Source organism: Hylobates moloch, unplaced genomic scaffold (genome assembly GCF_009828535.3).
Source record: "Hylobates moloch isolate HMO894 unplaced genomic scaffold, HMol_V3 SCAFFOLD_25, whole genome shotgun sequence".
Taxonomy (NCBI): Eukaryota; Metazoa; Chordata; class Mammalia; order Primates; family Hylobatidae; genus Hylobates; species Hylobates moloch.
The window spans coordinates 6,626,016-6,648,218 of record NW_026652300.1 but is presented as its reverse complement, the minus strand read 5'-3'; the positions used below and the strand labels follow the sequence as shown (position 1 = coordinate 6,648,218).

The window sequence follows — 22,203 nt, the reverse complement described above, 5'->3', positions numbered from 1 at the left end:
AACCTTGCTGAAAATCCCATGATCATATTTCATAGATTCTGAGATGTATAAATCTTCATATTTTAGCACTTCTAAAATCAGAATGTATTTTACCATGGATAGAGTCCTATAATCAGTTTTCCAGTTTATAAGTTGTTCATTTTGTCATCACTTCAAATGAATTGCATCCATTTTTGGCACTAATCAGGTTGCTGATACGTGCCAAACAGTGTAACTGTAAATAAAATAAATTTCCTTTGGATAAATTGAAGCAAATTTTTATTTATTTATTTATTTATTTATTTATTTATTTAGAGAAGGAGTCTCGCTCTGTTGCCCAGGCTGGAGTACAGTGGCGTGATCTCAGCTCACTGCAACGTCCGCTTCCTGGATTCAAGCTGTTCTCCTGCCTCAGCTTCCTGAGTGGCTAGGATTGCAGGCGTGCACCACCATGCCTGGTTAATTATATATATTTTATATATTTTTAGTAGAGACGGGGTTTCACTAGGCTGTTTTTGAACTCCTGACCTCGTGATCTGCCTGCCTCAGCCTCCCAAAGTGCTGAGATTACAGGCATGAGCCACTGTGCCTGGCTGAAGGAAATGGCCAGAGGCAGGTTTGATTGGCCCTTGGTTCAGTCAGAGGTTAATTGGTTGTATGTTGAGTACAAATATGTTGTAATGTATTTATTACATATTTTCTAATTTTGGAGAGCAGTTCCTTACCATATATTAGTGTGATTCAGTTGAGGGAAAAAGATGAAACAGACTTTTGTCAAATGGTAAAGTACTAGCATCAGAACTTGCAAAGTAGTTGTCTTTGACTTGAAATAATATTCTAGAGATGATAATTTAGTATGCTTCATCATTAGCACTGTTGTTATCAAGATGACTCTATTGTTAGAAAGATAAGGACATTGAACAGCAGTGAATAGAAAAGTGAGTCAGAGTAGCACTCTGAATTCAAATAAATTTTATCAATACCCTGAGCCAATTTCCTTTGGATGTTATTTTCCTTTCTATGTATGCGTAAGAGTGGTGTATGATTTTTAAAAACTGTGTGAATAAATCTAAAAGAACTTGAGTATATCAATTTACTTGGCAATGTTTGTTCTTAGTGGTATATAAAGGCTTATCCTACAATTGTGAGCATGTAGACATAGTGAGATTCAGCAGTAATAACGATGATTTTTTGACATTTTTTGTATAATTATATTATCTGGGAAGAGTGATGTTAGATTTCTTTTCCAGTGGTCCAGATTTTTTAAAAGAAGTGTTTCCAGTGTTATATCCTTAAATACTGATGTTAAAAAGTTTTCTTGGGAAGATATTCTTTAAGCTTCCTTCCATTCACAATTTGAGAGTTTTTTTTTTTTTAAATGAAAAGGAGGAGTTGAATTTTTAAGATAACCTTGGTTACATCTGTTGATTTTCCCCTTTAATTTATTAATGTGCTTAATTGCATTAACAGAGTTTCTAACTTTAAACATTCTTTGAATCACCTGGATGTTTAATATTTACATTGCCTTGTTGTAGTCCTATCTGCATAGTCTCATAGATGCTAATGAAACAAAATTATAGTCCTGTAATTTTTTTTTTTTTCACGGTTTGATAAGATTATGTTAAACTCATGTAATGAGGGTTTCTCTCTTTCTGGACACAGGTTGCCTATTAAAAAGGGATTCGTTGTTTCTTAGAAGTTAGATAGAATTTCCTTGTATATTTACTTGTTCTTGGAGTCTTTTTATGAATTTTTATTTATTTATTTATTTTGAGATGGAGTCTTGTTCTGTTGCCCAGGCTGCAGTCAGTGGTGCAATCTTGGCTCACTGCAACCTTTGCCTCCCGGGTTCAAGCAATTCTCCTGCCTCAGCCTCCTGAGTAGCCAGGATTACAGGCATGGGCCACAATGCCCAGCTAATTTTGTATTTTTAGTAGACACGGGGTTTCTTCATGTTGGTCATGCTGGTGTTGAACTCCCGGCATCAGGTGATCTGTCCGCCTTGGTCTCCCCTTAAAGTGCTGGATTATAGATGTGAGCCACCATGCCTGGCCGTGAATATTTTTTTGACATTTGATATATTGAAAGTTTCTTTCATGGTGATATGTCTTTGGCTTTTCTTGAGTAGGTTCTTGTTGCTTATACAGAATTTTTAATGTCCTAGAAATATATTTATAAATATGATATAAATATTTATAGTTTTATCTTATGACTTATAAAACATGTATAATTTTATCAGTTTGCTTCCTTTTTTCTGCTAACCTTTTTACATTTTGCCATTTTTCTTGCCAAATACGAATTCGATTATATTTTTTAAGCAATTTTTTTGTTGATGCTTTTTGTCTATCTTTTGTTCCCTTTTGCTTGAGTTTATTATGCCTTTTTCAGTTTTCTGTGTGTGCGTATGTAGGAGGCTTAGCACATTTGTATTTAATTTCACTTTTTACAATATATGCGATTAAAGCCGTTCCCCTCCACTCCCCTCTTTTGACTCAGCATTTCACTGTGTTGCCCAGGCTGAAGTGGAGTAGTATGATGTCGGCTTACTGCAACCTGTGCCTCCAGGTCCAAGCAATTCTTGTGCCTGAGCTTCCCAAGTAGTTGCATGCCATCAAACCCGGCTAATTTTTTATGTGTTTTTAGTAGAGATGAGGTTTAACCATATTGGCCAGGACCATGTTGGCCAGGCTGGTCTCGAACGCCTGACCTCAAGTGATCCTCCCACCTTAGCTTCCAAAGTGCTGGGATTAGAGGCGTGAGCCACTGCACTTGGCCTCTATAGATATTTTACTTGTTACCCCTGAATTATTTAAGTTTTTCCCTATGTTTTCAAATGTATGTATTTATTGGGCTGTATTTTTTAGGGGCCTGTGTTTAGGACTATTACATATTATGTCACTATTTTCTTTTTAACATTAAGACATGATGTATTTCAACACTGATGGTGATTCTTGTCTTAAAATGTGTTTTGGTTAATTTCTGGCTTTTTTGTTTGTTAATATGCCTTTTTAAAAAATCTTTTTCTACCTCTTGTAAAAATTATATAATTTTTTAAAAACTAAAGAGTATGTTATGGTTTTAATTTTAATCTCCTATTAACAAAGGCATGCAAGGAAGATTTTTTTTTTGAGAGCTGGGATCTCACTATGTTGCCCAGGCTGGTCTTGAACTCCTGGGCTCAAGCAATCCAACCACCTTGGCCTCCCAAAGTGCTGGGATTATAGACATGAGCCAACTTGGATGGCCACAAGGAGGATTTTAAACATAACCCATTGAGTGAGTATCATTTCCAGGTGTGTTTAATCTCTTATTTAGGAAATCTTTTTAAATCTCTTTCCATTGTATTTTATGTTATCTGTTTGCCAACATTTCATATGAGTTCCCATCTCTTTTCTGGCTTTTTATTGTACTGGATGATTTTATCTCACCATCTTTTTAAACAACAGCTTATAAATAAATTGTTTCTACTTATGTCGTTTCAGTTATTTTGTTTTAATGTTAAACCCAGTTACTTGATTTCAGGCAGTAGAAAGATAATCAGTGTGTTTATTTTCTATTTAAACTTCTACTTGAAGACAGGGTTTGGTGGCCAGGAAAAAAAGGGAAATTTAACATTTGCTTTATCATAAAAAGATTGGTTGAGTGGAGTAGCAGATAAGAAAAAAAAAGGTGAATTTTTAAAATAAATAGGATATATTAAATTAAAAATATGTGGGCCAAGCGCAGTGGCCCCCACCTGTTATTCCCAGCACTTTGGGAGGCTGAGACAGGTGGATCACCTGAGGTTGGAGTTTGAAACCACCCTGGCCAAACATGCTGAAACCCTATCTCTACTAAAAAAAAAAAAAAAAATTAGCTGAGCTTGGTGGCGGGCACCTGTAATCCCAGCTACTCGGGAGGCTGAGGCAAGAGAATTGCTTGGAACCTGGGGAGTGGAGGTTACAGTAAGCCGAGATTGCACCTGTGCCAGTGCACTCCAGCCTGGGCAAAAGCAGTGAGACTCCATCTCAAAAAAAAAAAAAAAAAATTGAGGAAAGTCAGATAGAAGTTAAAAGCATTACAGTGATATCAAAGAAATGTGTATAACATGCCATATTAATGTTTTCTGAGTATTTTGATATGGAAGAAAGTTGGACTATAGAAAATCAGGATAAAACTTTTAAAATATGGTGTGAAGTAGCTTGAGATTTTATTTCTATAGATGAAATAAAAATTATGAATTTGTTTCATCTTCCAAAAATCAGATTTAATTGTAATCCTGTGTACTAATTATTTGAATGAACAGAATGAATTAAATGGTGGATTCAGTTTTGGCTGACAGAATTGTGTGATAGTACAGTAATGGTATTTTCTTTGAAATGCCCTGCGTGATAATAAAGAAAATATACTCAAGGGCTTTGTCAGTTTTCTAAGAGCTATTGCAGGTCTTGATATTCACATAATTCTCCTTTGGAAAGAAATAACTTCCGAGCTTACAGTTGTGTTTTTCTTTCTACAGTTGTAATTTCTTTCTACAGTTATAAAGGGAGATCTATATTTAAGCCAATGGCCATGACTGTGATTGAACGTTTTTTTTCACTTTCATCAGTTTTTTATACATATATTGTAGGATTTACATTTTTCATCTTACAACATAATTGCTTTGTAATTACTTTGTATTGTTGTCATGTTGCTGTATTTGCCATTCAGACTGATTAACAAAGACAATGTGTTGAGTGGGAAGCAGTTACAGTTTATAAAGGGAGGACTGTTTGCATTTTTTAGTTGAGTAATCTCCAGTTTTTCTTATTCACCTATCTTGTTAAACTATTACTTATTTTTAAACATACAATGTAGACATTTAAAGGATGAGATTTTAAAATATATAAAAACAAAAGTTTTGATTTTTGTCTTTTTACATCCATTCCCTAAATGTGTGCAAGTACTACTTTAGAGACTAGTAACATTCTAAATATGTTCATTCTTAGGACTTTTGTTTTCCTCTCCAACCATAAAACTCTTGAGACTAAGATAATGAACATTCAGATAACTTAAAAGTAGACTAAATGAAGAGATTGTGAAACAAGTGAAACTAGAGAATAGGGAATTAAAAGATTAAAAAATAAGTAGTTGAAATTTATATGAGGAGTAAAATGGAATGAAGTCCCCGATTATGATACAGAGTACTGAGACAAACAATAGACTTGGTGGTTTGACACCATAAATGAAAGATGTTCTTTTGCCACAGTGTGTCATTGAGCAGACTTCTTAGCATTTTAAGCTTCAATTTCCTTAATTGGAAAATAGGATTGGTCATATCTACTAGTTATGGTGAATTAAATAGATGGTTTATACAAAGGGCTTAACAGATTTTTGCATCTAACAAATTATGCCACCTTTTAAAAAATGGGTGAAGTTAGAATAAATTAAAACAAACATGGATACAAGTTAAAAAGACTAACATTTGACTTTTATTTCTGACTTTATTAAAGAAGCCTATAGCAGGCTAACATCCAATGCTTTGAAGTAAATGTAATGAAACAATCTATCTTTCTCATAAATTCATATATTAAATCTAAGAGGACCTAAATTAAAGAATAGATATGGAGTAGAAAAGTTAATATTTTAAAGATGCTATTTCTTTTCAGATTGATCAGTATAGATTGATATAGTTCCAGTCAAAATCTGATGGGGTTGCTTCAAAAATTTAAATTATGACAGATAAATAGAAATATAACAATAGATCACATAACAATATAAACACACATAACATTACATCAGTGAGGTGAAACTTGATAGAGAGATATATGAAATGCACAAGCAGACTTTCCAGAAAAAACACATTGGATATAAATGTTTATTTTTTTTCAGTAAGGGGGTTAGAAGTTATTATTTTTTCTTTTTTTGAGACAGGGTCTTAAAAAGCTTCATAGCTTACTGCAGGCTTAAACTGTTAGGCTCAAGCAATCCTCTGTCCTCATCCTTCTTGATGGCTGGGACTACAGGGGCATGCCACCATACCCAACTAATTTTTTTTTTTTTTTTTTAGTATAGAGAAAGTTTCACTCTGTTGCCTGAGCTGGTATTGAACTCCTGGCCTCAAGCAATCCTCTTGCCTTTGCTGTTTCAAGTGTGAGCCACCATGCGCAGTCACATTTTTTTTTTCCTTTTTTTGAGACAGTCTAGTTCTGTTGCCCGGGCTAGAGTACAGTGACAAGATTATAGCTCACTGCAGCCTCAACCTCCTGGGCTCAAGCAGTTGTCCCACCTCAACCCCCCAGATAACTGACTACGGCCACCCACTATCATGATTGGTTAATTTTTATATTTTTCGTAAAGATGGGGTTTCACCATGTTGGCCAGGCTGGTTTTAAATTCCTGGGTTCAGGCATTCCACCTGCCTTAGCCTCCCAGAGTGCTAGGATTACTGGGGTGAGCCACGGTACCCAACTTGGCCAAAAAATTAAAGTCTGTGATGCTTATTAGTTTTTGGGAAATAGGTACTCTCACATTACTTGTGAAAGTTAATAAATTTTTTTTTTTTTGAGACGGACTCTCGCTTTTTCACCCGGGCTGGAGTGCAGTGGCTCAATCTCGGCTCACTGCAAGCTCCGCCTTATTTTAGCAATATTGCTAGCTGTGATGGCTTACATTTGTAATCCTAGTACTTTGGAGGCAGAGGCAGGCAGTTACTTTGAGGCCAGGGTTGGAAGACCAGCTTGGTCAATCTACGGAGACCCTCATGTCTACAAAAAAAAAAAAAAAAAAGCCAGGCATGTTGGTAAGTGCCTGTAGTCTCAGCTACTCTGGAGACTGAGATGAGAGGATTGCTTGAGTGTGGGAAGTCGAGGCGGTAGTGAGTCATGATCACACCACTGCACTCCATCCTGGGTGACAGAGCAAGACCCTGTCTCAAAAAAGAAAAACCCATATATATACATATACACACACACACGTACACACACTTATACATACACACACACATATATATGTTTGTAGAATGCTTTTCTACTTTACATTGGTTTATTTCTCCTTTTTTGGTTTACTAGCTATTAGTTGTTTTCTCATCTTCATACCACTGTAGCTAGGACTGAAGGCATGCACCACCACATCTGGCTAATTTTGCAGTTTTTTATAGAGACAGCATCTTGCTCTGTCACCTAGGCTGGAGTGCAGTGGTGTAATCATAGCTCACTGTCATGGCTACATGACCTCTCAGGCTCAAATGATCCTCCCCTGCCTCAGCTTCCCAAGTAGCTGAGACCACAGGTGCACCATGACATCCAGCTAATTTTTAAATTTTTTTGTAGTGAAGGGAACCAACTATTTGCCTAGACTTGTCTAGAACTCCTGGGCTCCAGTGATCCCCCTCCTGTGGTCTCTCAGAATGCTGGGATTACAGGATTAAGCCACTACACCTGGCCTAAATTATTTTTCAGAGTGGATCCTCTGGATCATTCCGCTTGTCTTCCAATTCATCTGATCTCTAAGCTTGGTTCTTACTATAACGGTATGGGAAATTACTGTTAAATCATGGGAACTTATCTTTCACCTTACTTATCAAAATTGTGATAATATTATTACCATTAAGAGCATGGTTTTGTTCTGGTTATAGGAAGAAATTGGCAGTTGTAACCCAAGAAAACTTACTAATGTAAAGGTATGGTCATCTTTACAGTGAAGTGCAAAAAAACCTCTTTTGCCTCTGTCAGTTTTCGCCATGATAAAATAGGACAATAATCAGTCAAATGTGTTGTTGAAGAATGATTGCTCACTATAGTGAAGATTGGATTGGTGGGCAGCCCTTATCATAGGCTCAAGTACATAGTAGGGATATGTATATGACGTAAAATTATACCTAACCCCCTTTCATTCAAGATTTTGAGTTTGTAGCTGTTGTGCTGAATAGAGTCCTAGAATACAGCAGTTAGTGGTTGGTTTCTCACTTGTTTGAGCTCTTTGCTTCTCTTTATTGCCTATTTCAGAATGATTAAACCAGAATTTAGCTATCTGTGGCATAGATGTCTGGTTACATAAATGAGACACTAGTACTACCTCCCTAGGTCACTGATAGCGACATTTTCCTGCATTTATAAATATTTGTAAATATTAGCAGTTATTGACCCTGCTAATGACAGTTGACTAGGTATAGCTTCACTTTTTCAAGACCTTACCTCCTAGAAAACTCTAGGATGTTGAGTGCCAGGGTAAAAACATAAAGATTGTTTGAAGAATGACATGCTGTCCAGCTAGGTTGCAAAGTTGAGTAATAACAGTAAACAAGTCATGTGGTAACTTGGGCTAATAACGTGGAGGTCACTGAATATTGGAGAACTGCTTCTTAGTAAGGGAGTGATCAAAGCAGTGCTTCAAGAAGACTCATCTGGCTACAGATTGTAGGAATGCCTTGTTAGTTGGAATTACAAGACCCCCTTCTTATAATAGTTTTCCTAGTCATTTGTTTTGGAAGTGTACAAAGGCCATTTCAGAAGCTATTTTCATTTCTAGGGATCAGAAAATAGGGAGCTTAGAGTGGTTGGTAATAATGGGAATACAAGCAGGGCAAACATGACAGAGAAATAGTGGAGAAGAAATTGACAAGATCTGAGAAACCAACTGTCAGGGAAGGAGGAAAAGGCCATAGTGATTGTGTCAGGAGAAATCTGGGTTTTAATTTTTGAAGATGCTCAGTAAACGGTCTGATGGAGATGTTAGGTCCTTCTCAGTGTGTGGATTTTGGGGATCATCTTCATGTAAGTGGTCATTAAAAACTGTGGAAATAAATGAGAAAGTAATAGAGATGAAAGCTGAATGTGAAACCTTGGGCAAGACTATAGTAGCCATCAGTTAAGAAGGTGAGAAGAGAACTAGGATATCATATAAAGAAAGAGGAAGGAGGGAGTTTCAAAATTAAAAGAACTGATCATATATCAGACTCTAACAGACAGGCTAAGGAAGATGAATACCTGAAACAGGAAAGTTATTCTACAAGTTGATCTTTTTTTTTTTTTTTTTTTTTTGAGATGGAGTCTCGCTCTGTCGCCCAGGCTGGAGTGCAGTGGCGTGATCTTGGCTCACAGCAAGCTCCGTCTCCCGGGTTCACGCCATTTTCCTGCCTCAGCCTTCCGAGTAGCTGGGACTACAGATGCCCATCACAACGCCCGGCTAATTTTTTGTATTTTTAGTAGAGACGGGGTTTCACTGTGTTCGCCCCAATGATTTTGATCTCCTAACCTTGTGATCCACCCGCCTCAGCCTTCTAAAGTGCTGGGATTACAGACATGAGCCACCATGCCTGGCCCACAAGTTGATCTTTTATTAGAACTAATGAAATTGCTGTTCTTAGGAAAATTGGAAGATCAATAATCCAACAAATCACATCTATTGCATCATTAATTGCCTTAATTTCATGTGGTTTTCTTTAATTATGCAGAGAAGATTAGTGTGCATTTATAATTTTATTATTAGATTTTTTTAAGAGGGGAAAAATTAATAAAGCCAGAGATCATCTGGGTAGAGGGAGCAGTGACAATTTATTTAGAGCAGGTGCCTTCTTTCTTTTTTTGTGGTTGGCTAAATATTAGTGTAGTCATCATGGCCTTTTTATATGAAGCAGTTTGAATGTCATAAAACACACTTTCTTTAAATTGAGTAGATCTGTCTCAGAGGTGTCACTTTGGAAATCCATTTGTTTCTCACTTGCATATTGCCTTAATTATCATATAGTTTAATATTTGAAAATTAACACACATAAGTGACCATAATACGTGCTAAAAATAGAGTAAGGGAGCTGGACATAGTGGCATGTGCTATTAGTCCTAGCTGTTTGGGAGGCTGAAGTAAGAGGATTACTTGAGCCTAGGAATTGGAGGCTACAGTAAGCTATGATCATGTCACTGCACTCCAGTCTGGGTGACAGGATGAGACCCTGTCTGTAAGGAGAGAGAATGGGGAGGGCTTTTAAGCTACACAGAAATCTGAAGAGTGCTTATAATTATTAGGAATTTTGAGTTTTTTACCATTTTGTTAATTTAGTGTAGAAAGACTGGAGACTGTATTAAATATAGAGATGTAATACAGTCTTGAAGCAAAAACCTACAGAATGTGTTAAAGTTGAGACTTAAAGAATCATGGGGGCCAGACACAATAACATTCCTGTAATCCCAGTACTTTGTGAGGCTGAGGTGGGACAATTGCTCAAGCTCAGGACTTTGACACCAGCTTGGGCAACATAGTTAGACCTTGTCTATACCAAAAAAATTTTAAAAATCAGCCAGGTTCGGTGGCACACGCTTGTAGTCCCAGCTAGTTGGGTGAGGGGTGAGTGTTGCTTGAGCCTGGGAAGTTGAGGCTGCAGTGAACTGTGCCATTTACAGTTTAGTCTGTATGACAGAGCCAGAGACCCTGTTTAAAAAAAAAAAAAAAAAAAAAAAAAATCATGGGGGTTACTGATAGAAGGCAAGAGGGAGTCATCTGGTGTGTAAGAAATGTTCTGTATCTTAATATAAATAAGGCAAATGCCAGTTAACACTTATGTACTTAATATAAATAATGCAAATTCCAGTTAACACTTACGTAAAAATTTGTCATGCTAAATATTTAAGCATTGTGAATTTTAGGTAAGATAATTGAACTTTTAAAAAATCTAAAAAAGCCAGGTATGGTGGCCTGTAGTCCTACCCACTCAGTAGTCTGAGGGGGGAAGAATTACTTGATCCCTGGAATACCAAGCTAGTGTGAGGAACGTAGCAAGACCCAGTGTCTTTAAAAAACAAAAAGAAACACTGTCAGTCTGTTTGATTTGATCTACCTGCCCTTTCCTGTCTTGTTGCAGCCCATGTATCACTGGAAATCAATTTGTTCCCTTTAATTTTACATGGATAGGTTATCGAAAAATAATTTCAGCATTTCAGAAATGTGAATATCATGACATTTTAATATGTGATATAAAAATTAATGTTTGGTATACTTTATTCCCTGGTTTAGGAGCTGTGACTAATGAGAATTAAAGGCCATGGATGAAGATGAATTTGAATTGCAGCCTCAAGAGCCAAACTCATTTTTTGATGGAATAGGTATTACTATTTCTTGGGTTGTTTCACTTCCCATCTGCCAGCTTTTGAATTACTTATCAAAATTGCAGAATCTGATGTTAATTCATATTTAAGTACTTAGGTCCATACTTAGGTCCTGTCAGAATCTCATAGCCAACTCATAATCTTGTTAGTTAAGCCATCAATATCAAAATATTACTGTTACCCTTCAGTTATTCCAATTTTTCCAGTTATGCAATGAAGTCCTGCTAGTTCTCCCTTTGAAATGTTTTCTGTTTGTGCTAGTTTTCTATTTTTCCATTGATAAATTTCAGCAAATTTACTAATCTAAAACAGGACAAATTTATCTCAGAGTTCTATGGGTCAGAAATGTGGCTCAACTGAATTCTGTGTGTAGAATTATGCAAGATTAAAATTAAGACGTTGGCCAGGTATGGTGGCTCACATCTGTAATCTCATTGCTTTGGAAGGTTCAATTGTGAGGATTGCTCAAGATCGGGAATTAGAGACCATCCTGGGTGTTGGGCAACACAATGGAAACCTGTGTCTACAGAAAAAAAAAATTTTTTTTAATTAGCTGAGCGTGGTGGTGCATACCTCTAGTTCTAGCTGCTCTGGAGGCTGAGGTAGGAGGATTGCTTGACCAGAAGTTAAAGGCTGTGGTGAGCTATAATGGCACAGCTGTATCCTAGCCTGGGTAACAGAACAAGACAGTGTCTCAAAATAAAAATAAATATAAAAAACAATAATCAAGCTATCTGCAGGGCTGGAGGCTCTTGACTTCCAGGAATATCCATACTTTAGCCAAATTTAGTTTCTTTTTGTTGTACAATGGAGATACTGTTGTTCCCTACAGTTCATCATCCAGGGCCATTTTTTGCTTCCAGAGCCTGCCCACATTTCTTCTCATGCTTTGCATGGTGGTTTCCTGAAGCAACAGTGAGTGGAGTCCGTCTGATGCTTTTAATCTTTCTGGTCTTTGATAATTGCCCAATTTTAAGTTCATAATCTTAATTATACCTGAAAAATCTCTTTTGCCATATCATGTAACGTATTTTCAAGATTTTCAAGGATTAGGGTATGGACATCTTTGTGGGACCATTCTCCCTGCCACCTTGCACCCTGGTTCTCAAATATGTCTCTGGCAAATGTAAAATAACATCCACCCTCTCTTAAGGTTCCCGGTCCAAAAAAAAAAAAAAAAATCTTATCTGAAATTAATCAGCTCAGAAGTCGTAAGTATCATTTAAATCAGATGCTTATAATTCTCTGGGTATATCAGTCATTAAGTGCAACTACTGGGACACAATTCCTCTTTATCTGCTTCCAAACGTACAGTGGTAGGACAGTTTGGGATATTCTAGTTCAAACAGGGTGACATGAAAGGTAAGAAAGAAATTTGTCTAAAGAAATTTTGAAATGCAGCTGGACAAACTCCCATTAGGTTTCAAGACCTGGGAATAATCCTTTTTGACCTGTGGCTCTGCCTTTTGAGTCTTCCTTGCTATTTTCTTCAAAGATAGCAGGTATTTGCAGCTGAATAGTTTTATTTCCTGCTTCCTGCCTCTGCAATTCTGGCAGTCCAACCGTCTTCATTATATTAATTCTGTGTCCCTTTCAGTTTAAGCTAGCAGTGCTTCTTTTGAAAAAAATTTTGTGTGTGTCATGGGGATTTATTGTATTAGGCAAGAGGCTAATATATTTTTTTTCTGAGATTATCCTATGTCTGTTTTTGACTTCTGCTAAAATGGTTGAAGTCCAGTATCCTTAGATTTCTTAGAAGTGCTGGGTATGTGTAAGTCACACTTTTACTTGCTTGAAAAAGACCTAGTTCTCTGGCCTTTTGATCTTTCCCTTTCCTTTCCCTCCACTTCCTTTCCTTTTTCTTTTTACCTTACCTTACCTTACTTTACTTTACCTTACCTTACCTTTCCTTACCCCTTGCCTTTTCTTTTCCTTTCTTCTATCTTTTTCTTTCACCTTGGCCTTTCCGTTTCTTTCCTTTTTCCTTAACTTTTACTTTTCTTATTTAATCATCGGGTTCCTGAAGGAATCTTTTGTTCTTTCTGAGGTTTCATGGAATAGTTGAGAATCACATACTGTTTTTTTCTCTCTCTCTAAATCAGCAGTCCCCACCCTTTTGAGTACCAGGGACTGGTTTCATGGAAGACAATTTTTCCAGGGACCTGGGAGTAGGGGGGTTTGAGGGATAGTACTAGATGAATCAAGTGTATTACATTTATTGTGCATTTTATTTGATTATTACGTGTAATATATAATGAAACAATTATACAGTTCACCATAATTTAGAATCAGTGGGAGCCCTGAGCTTGTTTTCCTGAAACTGTACCATCCCATCTGGGGGTGATGGGAGACAGTGACAGATCATCAGGCATTAGATTCTTATAAGGAACATGCAACCTAGATCTCTCACATGTGCAGTTTACAGTACGGTTTGCATTCCTATGAGAGTGTAATGTTGCTTGTGACCTGAGAGGAGGCGAGAGCTCAGGCAGTGATGCCGGTGATGGGAAGTGGCTGTAAATACAGATGAGGCTTTGCCCTGACAAGGAATCTCCTTAATTTAACCTTCCCTTTCAGCTCCCGAGATGGACAGAAAACTTCTCATTTTGTCATATTTTCCTATCTTTTTGTTTAATAAATCTTCCAACTATTCATTTTTCTCACTGAATTTTACTCTAAGCAGTAAGTAGAAATAAGACCACTTGTCCAACACTTTGCTGAACTCTTCTGAGCTAAAGAGTTCATTTTTACAAGTTGCTTTTTCCACGTAACCGAGGGAGACAATTTTGCTAAGTGATCTGTCTTAAGTTTTGCTTTCCACATAACCCAGGGAGACAATTTTGCTAAGTGGTCTGTCTTTTTATGTAACAAAGCTCTTCCTTCCTTCAGTTAGAAACTCACTTTTAAGCCCTTACAAGCAGTGTTACAAAACTCTAGATTTCTACTAGCAGTCATACATGACTTAGGTATTCTCTGAGTCCATGTAGGATTTCTCTGCCTTGATCCCTTCTCCCTCTGGATTCTCATTGGCAGAGTTGTTACTGGTTTTTTGTTGTTGTTTTTGAGATAGGGTCTCACTGTGTCACCAGGGCTGAAGGGCAGTGACATGATTATGTCTCCTCACTGCAGCCTTAACCTCCTGGGCTCAAGTAATTCACCTGCCTCAGCCTCCTGAGTTGCTAGAACTACAGGCACACACCACCATGCCTAGGGAATTTTTTTTAATAGAGATGAGGTTTTGCTGTGCTGCTCAGGCTGATCTTGAATTCCTGAGCTCAGGCCTTCCTCCCACCTCAGCCTCCCAAAGTGTTGCGATTACAGGCATGAGCCACTGTGCCTGGCCTGTTATTTTTAACATTCATGTTTTTACTTATTGGTTTATTTAAGGAAATCTAGGCTTTTTCCCACTTGACAGCATCTAAGCTTTTCATTCTCTAAAAAAAATTTTTTTTTTTTCATTTTCCTAAGAGCTGGAATTTCTCTTTATTCTTGTGAGAAATTTTACAGCCTGCACCTATCCAACTGCAAAGCCACTTTACATTTTTAGGTATTTGTATAAGGAGCTCTCCACTTCTCGACACCAAAATCTGAAATTATTTCTGTTACTGCAAAGAAAATTACCACAAACTCAGAAGTTCAAAACAAATTTTCTTGTCTCACAGTTTCTGTAGGTCAGAATTCTATCATGGTACGGCTAGTTTCATAAGGTATTGCCAGAGTTTTGTTCCTTTCTGGTGAATCCAGTTTCATTGTTCTCTGCATGCATCCAATTTGAGGTTATTCAGGTCATTGGTTGAATGCAGTTTGTTTTAGCTATAGGACTCACGTCCCCATTTCTGTGCTGGTTGTGAGCTAACAGGCTAGTCTTTGCTCCTTTTCACAAAATCTGTGTTGTTTCTCATGCTTTCCATGTGGCTGCTGTAGGCAAGGCTAATTCGATCCCTCTCATACATAAAATCTCTCCAATTTCTGATTCTGCTTCAACTTTCCAACTCCAGACATAAAAAGCCCTCTGCTTTAAGTTTTATCTGAGCAGATTGGGCTTAACAAATTATTCTTAAAGTTCATGACCTTAATTTTATCTGCACTGCCCATGTGGTGTAAGTCATAACATAATGTATTCGTAAGTTCCAGTGATTAGAGAATAAATATCTTGGGGATTTGGTTGGTGGGGGATATGGTGGGGTGTAGATTGTCTGGGGTGCTGAGAGAAGTCTGCTTATGACACTGCTTTTTCTTCATGCTAGTTCCTACCATATAGGCCCTATTATCTCCTTTTTTTTTTTTTCTTTTGAGACGGAGTCTCGCTCTGTTGCCCAGGCTAGAGTGCCACTCCCCGTCTAATTTTTTTTGTATTTTCAGTAGAGACAGGGTTTCACCGTGGTCTTGATCTCCTGACCTTGTGATCTGCCCGCCTTGGCCTCCCAAAGTGCTGGGATTACAAGCGTGAGCCACCGCGCCCAGCCTTATTATCTCATTCTTAACTGATAATATTAAGACTGTTTTCTCACTCTTGGTTTCTTTCTTTCACCTACCACAGTGGTAGAATATTCAATCCTGAAAAACATGTGGATCATGCCTTTCCATTGCCCAGGAAATAAAGTATAAATCCCAGGACCTCTGGAACTGATCCTGTTCTAAGTTTTATAACCCTTTCACATATTCACAAAAGGAGCCTCTATATCAGGCAGATGCATCCTTACCTCATTTCCAAAACTGCAAAAAGAAAATTATACCTAAACAAGAGGGGAAAAAAAGTATTCTCAATTTCAGATTGCTCATGGTTCTAAATACATAATACTGTAATTAAACTAGATTTTATTTTTCTGTTTCATACTCTTGTAAGTTAAAATTTTATGATTTTATTAACTGAATTTTAAATGAACATTGCCATATATTAGCAGTAGTAATTAACTTTACCAAGAAATGTAAGGAATTTTAAATATACCTTCTAAATTTTGTGTGTGTGCGTGTATTTCCTAAGCAATTTAGGATATTCTTTTGACTCACCGTTAGGTACTTTCAGGTTGTTAATGGTAAATGCAAACCTATAATTCTTTCTTTCTCTGGAACATAGTGAAATATAATTATTTTGGGAGGCCACAGCAAGAGGGTTGCTCGTGGCCAGGTTTTTAACACCAGTCTGCACTACCCTTTCAAATTTTTTGTTTGAAAGAGAGGGACTAAGTTCTTAGGGAAAAACTCAGTATTTTTTAGTGTAATCTTGCCACAATCAAGCCTGAGTCAGGACTAAATAGTAGATTGAAGGGCTGTTAAATTTTAGCCTTGATTGTTAACACTTGAAATGGTATTTTTTTTAAATTTAAGGAAGTCATGTAATCTGCCCAAGCTTCCATTTTCGTATGCGTAATAATAATGAAACAACTGATTACATTTTTTCAGGACACTTATCATGCATTCGCATTTGGTCACTATAGTCCTGTGAGGTGTGCATGACAGGTACCACTGACCTCATTTTACTGTTGAGGAAACTGAACTCAGAGGTTAGATGACTTGGTCCAAGGTCACAAAACTAATAAGTGTCTACACTTTGCCCTCTGATTTAGACCATTATAACCAGTGCTGTTGCCACTAAATGCTATCAAATTTATATCTGTGCAATGGGGATTAGACCGTTCTATTGCTATTATTATGAACATAGAAAACAAATGAGTAGAAAACATTTTGTAGAAGATGTATAGAAATAAAAGCAAACATTCTTTCAGCATATAATTTAAGTAGGTTTTAACTACCTTAAAGACTTCCTGAAACGTCTATTGTTGCTTCGCCCTTGGTAATCATTTTTGTTGAAGGAGCTGTGTGTTTATTTGAGGGCATTGCCACAGGTACACAATCATTGAGTTGTGCACCCACTTGGACTCAGCTTACTCTGAGTTACAATCAGAAACACTAATCAGATAAATAGGTTTTTTTCTTTCCTTTTTTTTTTTTTTTTTTTTTTTAAGGATAATCCAGTGAGGTAGTGGGAGTGGAGAAGGAAAAAGAGAAATCTTAACTGCTTGTGATACGTGAATAGCTTTTAATTTGTCATCCATGTTTGCTTTTCTCTGTGCACTAGTAGCCATAATGCCTGATTTGTTTCATATTAGGTTATATTTTTGTTAAAGATGTATGAATTCTCTTCCTATTTATGGTGTTCATTTAGAATAATATTTACTGAGCATGATGTGCTGTGCAAGTTGTGTGATCTTGGTTAAGTTGTTTAATCTCAGTGGGCTTTAACTGGCTCTCACCCATCTACCTTCATTGCTTAACTGCACCCAGCACTAGAAAATGCTTGTATATGTTCTGAGGAACGACCTTGGGATTTGGGGTTAGTGGGAACAGGAGGAGGATAGATGGAGGTGGAATACCCTGGCAAAATTAGGGCAGGCCCCACTCCAACCGTCCCCACCCTTCACCACCCAGCCCAGCTGCACTTTTATTCATTTTATCTATCCATAGAAATCTCCAAATCTAATGTCTTTCCTCTCTTTATTCCTCTGTTAATTTCTACCCTGATTCTTTTGTCTTAGATTCAAAGAATGACTTTCTAATTACCAAAGTTATAGTGGATATTGATGGGATATTGCATGAGGACAAAGTGGGAAGATTATAAGGGCTGAAAGAGAAAAAAGTAAGGGTAAAAAAGAAATATGTAGGTATAATGAAAAAAAGAAAAGTAATGTGCTAAGAAAGGAGATGATGGAAGAAAAATGAATGAAACATGTAACGAAGAAATAGTATATTTGTTTTCTGAATTTGTTGCTTAACTTACATAAAAATCTGGAGATTTTATTTTAGTGGGATGAGAAATTTTTTATCTTGATGTTTTAAAAGTATTTCATGAATAGTTTTTTCCGTCATTGCCCCAGGGTTTTTTTATTTCTCTGTTATTTTCTTGTTAGTTGATTAGGGTTGAGTAAAATAACTTTTCATGTTAAAAATTTCTGTTTGTTAAGTGAATCAAAAATGGATTCATATTGTCTCAATGTTTGAGGAACACCAAGGAGATTAAATAAAAACTATATTTAGTCATGTATACTTACCTGAGATTTGTCATTTTAATTTTTATTTTTTAAGGAGCTGATGCTACACACATGGATGGTGATCAGATTGTTGTGGAAGTACAAGAAGCAGTTTTTGTTTCTAATATTGTGGATTCAGACATAACTGTGCATAACTTTGTTCCTGATGACCCAGACTCAGTTGTAATCCAAGATGTTATTGAAGATGTTGTCATAGAGGAGGATGTTCAGTGCTCAGATATCTTAGAAGAGGCAGATGTATCTGAAAATGTCATCATTCCTGAGCAAGTGCTGGACTCAGATGTAACTGAAGAAGTTTCTTTACCACACTGCACAGTCCCAGATGATGTTTTAGCTTCTGACATTACTTCAACCTCAATGTCTATGCCAGAACATGTTTTAACAAGTGAATCCATGCATGTGTGTGACATTGGACATGTTGAACATGTGGTACATGATAGTGTAGTGGAAGCAGAAATCATTACTGATCCTCTGACCAGTGACATAGTTTCAGAAGAAGTATTGGTAGCAGACTGTGCCCCTGAAGCAATCATAGATGCCAGCGGGATCTCAGTGGACCAGCAAGATAATGACAAAGCCAACTGTGAGGACTACCTAATGATTTCGTGTAAGTCATGGGGTACAGTGATTTTAAGCAATGTTTTTGAAACCTGTACTTTCTAACATAAGTAATGGTGAAATTTTATTGAGTTTAACTTCTGTAAAGTTAAAGTAGAAATCATAAACCTACATGCATTGTTGCTTAGTTTGCATCCCAGAAGATAAACCATAATTAAATGACATGGTACAGAAGAGAGTTATTTCTATATTAGGATAGAAAAGAAAGATGAGGAGAATAAGAAATGAAAATAACAGAACTGAGTCTTACGAAATCATACAAAGTATGACTGGTCTGTTACTCACCTTCAGATTTATCCCTGAGACTTGTAATCAGTTTTTTTAAAGTCTTTTTATTGTGTAGTCATTTCACTTTCCCATTTTTTTCTACCTTATTGTCCCTTTTCCCTTTAAAGTAATGATTTTTTTGTTGTTGTTTAATTCATTATTGGCTTTGGAGTTAAATCTAGTGAATTCCCTGAAATACAGTGGTCTCACCAAGACCATCAACAGCTAATTTATTTGGGTTTCAAATGGATTTCAAATTTTACATCGTACTAGTTTTATGTTCTGTTCACTAATCCTCATGGGATGCTGGCTTTCTTGATTGTGTTTATAACTTTGTCAACCAGAACATGATTGGACATACTTTTGCTTATGCAGCAGCTGCTATAGTCATTCCGTTAGTAGAATCCCTGACTATGTGTCTCTAATATTTTAACTTCAATATCTAGGTATATTTTCTACGTTAATACGGTGACAACTTACAGAATCATTGTGTCATTTACCTGCTGATTTAAATAATTTAATTATCCTAATTGACCAGTTCATTACTATGGTCTTTGGAATGAAGTTTTATAGTATAGATTTAGTTCAGAGCATTCCTATTAACATTAAATACCACCTACACTCCTCTTCCTATGTCTTCGAGCATAGCACAGCAAAAGAGTTGTACAGGCATTTTCATGGGCACAGGGAGAGTAGGCATTTACCTCTTATATGATCAAGTATACCATTATGGCCTAGTTTTCAGTTAATGATAATTTTCTACCTCCCTCTGAACCTGTTGAATAATTTTAAAGAGCCTCATTCAACTGATTTAATAAACATTTATTTCTGTGTGTAAAAACTTATTCTATGAAGTGTTTAAATATTTAAGATTAATAATTTACAGTTTTTGACCTTCAGTTTATAACCTGGTGTGCCAAAAAATGGGGGAATAAGGTGGTGTTTAGCTCTTTGAAAATGTAATAATAAATATTTTTATATGCTGAATTTATCTAGCTATTTCAATTTTTTTTTTTTTTTTGCTAGCTCTTGTTTCTTCTAGAAAAAATATCTTCTCTAATGCTGCATTTGTAATTAAAAATCCTGTAGGGCTGGTGGTAAGGGGATATATTTAGGGTTGACAGGTTTTTCATAAAGTATATAAAGGAAGTACGGTCTGATTTTATATTAATATAGAGAATACTTGAGATGTTGTCATTGACAGTAAGCTTTAATGCTTTCTGTAATGTCATGAGAGATGGTAATATCTTTTAAATTCTTTAATATAGTTATTTAATACATAAAGGTTTTAAAACATTACACTTTACAATTAAAAATATGTTACTGGATTTAAGAGCTTATTAATTTTTATGATTTTAGTGGCAGGTTTTTTCTCCTCTGAAAATCTCATTTAAAATGATGAGAGAGTCCTCTATGGTATCACAGTAGTATATCTGCACAAAAGTGCTCACTGTTACACCCTAAGTGCTATTGAGATCAACATGACTTTTTATATACTCTTTACAGTATAGATGTTACCATTGGCTTTTAAGTTGATTATATCATCCTTAAGGACAGGTCCCCCTCAAACCTGTGCATATTTGGTATAAAATATTTGTTGAGTGAACAGTTACGTGAACTTTATAGCTGAAGATTTGTGCATATCATGTCTCATCCAAAGGGCATCTAGTTAGTTGTTTTAGCAATCTACCTGGTGTTTCTAATAAATTATGACTTTGGTCATAATGAACATTCAGTAAAAATGTTCAGTGATTAAATGAATAAATGAAGCCCAATCCTCATATCTAGAACAGAAAGCGTATGGATCAATACAGTTTGGTGATTTGTTTAATGATTCTAGTGGCTATTAGAGCAGAATAAGGCTGGTAAAATAGTTGTTTATTGTAATTATTTTATATTTTTTGTATATACACATTGCATATATTAATTTTGATAATCCTTCTGTTCTATAACTCATTATTAGACATATATATCTAAAATATATATATATATATATTTTTAAGCTACCTACTAGTTTTGCTTTGCTTTGTAAAACCATTTGGCAAAATGGTACCAAATGCAAGAATTTTAAAAATGTATATCTACAAGGATGATTTCTGAAAAGTGAATAAAGATATTTTAGGGAGATAGGTTGTTTTAAGTTTTGATAAATTTCTGAAACAGGTGTTTTTTCATAAGACCAAAACTAATGATTTTTATGTAGGGACTCTAAAATGTATTTAGAAAATCTTAAAGCACATGTGCAGTGTTTCAAAGGAGATAAGCTAATCAAAGGAGATAGAAATCAAACTGTTGGAATTTAGGAAAGAAGCTGAACAGAGAAATAACATTATCAAGGTAAAAGAGACTATAAAGGCAGCAATTAAAATAAATGTGGATTAGTATTAGTATGACTGGAGACCTTCTGATTGGGCTTTAGAAAATTGCCAAAATGAAATGGTGAAAAAACAGACATAAAAATGATTATGGACAAGATTAGCAGACATGAGAAACAGAAGGCAAAACTTACATACAGAAAAGAAGAAAACAATTAATGTGACAGAAAGTTATGGAAGAAAGTTTCCTGAAATTAGGAATGATTAGAGTACAGCAATGAAAATGGCAGAGTAAATAACACTGGAAAACTTCTCTTTTATAAAAATAATGAGAACAATGGTTAAAAAAATTATCAGAGTAACGTTTTTCAGCACTCTGAAAACTAAATGATTGTAGCAATAGAGGGGGGGTACTGGATATTGGTGAGATTGTGTCCTTTTAATTTGCTCTGTTTACATCCACTCCTCCCAAGCTGTACGTTAGCCTTAAAAACTGACATCTGACAAATATAAAAAAAGGAGCAGTCAGGGAAGATATAGCGGCTCATGCCTGTAATCCTAGTGGTTTGGGAGGCTTGGCCAGGAGGATCATTTGGGGCCAGGAATTTGAGACCATCCTGATCAACATAGACCCTCTCTCTATAAAAAAATTAAAAAATTATCTGAGCATGGTGGTATGCACCTGTAGTCCCAACTACTTGAGGCTGAGGTGGGAGGATCCTTTGAACTCAGGAGATAACGATTGCAGTGAGTTATGATTATGCCACTGCACTTCAACCAAGAGCAACAGTCTGACTCAAAAATTTTTTTTTCTTTTAAACAGCAGTCTGGCAGTTACTGGAGGAGGAAGAAAGGCCCATTTTCAGAGAACTGATATTATTTGACCTGTTGGTGGTGACCTGCAAGACCTGCCCCCCC

At 36.2% G+C, this 22,203-nt stretch overlaps 1 protein-coding gene across 5 annotated transcripts in view; it reads left to right on the top strand.

Moving 5' to 3' along the window:
* The window catches only part of ZFY (zinc finger protein Y-linked), a 52,685-nt gene that overhangs the window by 10,787 nt on the left and 19,695 nt on the right, over positions 1-22,203 (top strand). For 4 of the 5 annotated variants that reach the window (XR_009211974.1, XM_032756514.2, XM_032756512.2 and 1 more), the window contains exons 2-3: positions 10,945-11,033; positions 18,120-18,692. Coding sequence is in view for 4 of the 5 variants with exons in the window: in XM_032756514.2 (XP_032612405.1) it covers positions 10,973-11,033; positions 18,120-18,692 (634 nt within the window). In the remaining variant the exon portion in view is untranslated. The remainder of the gene's footprint in view (positions 1-10,944; positions 11,034-18,119; positions 18,693-22,203) is intronic. The other variant, XM_032756516.2, reaches the window with a different exon arrangement.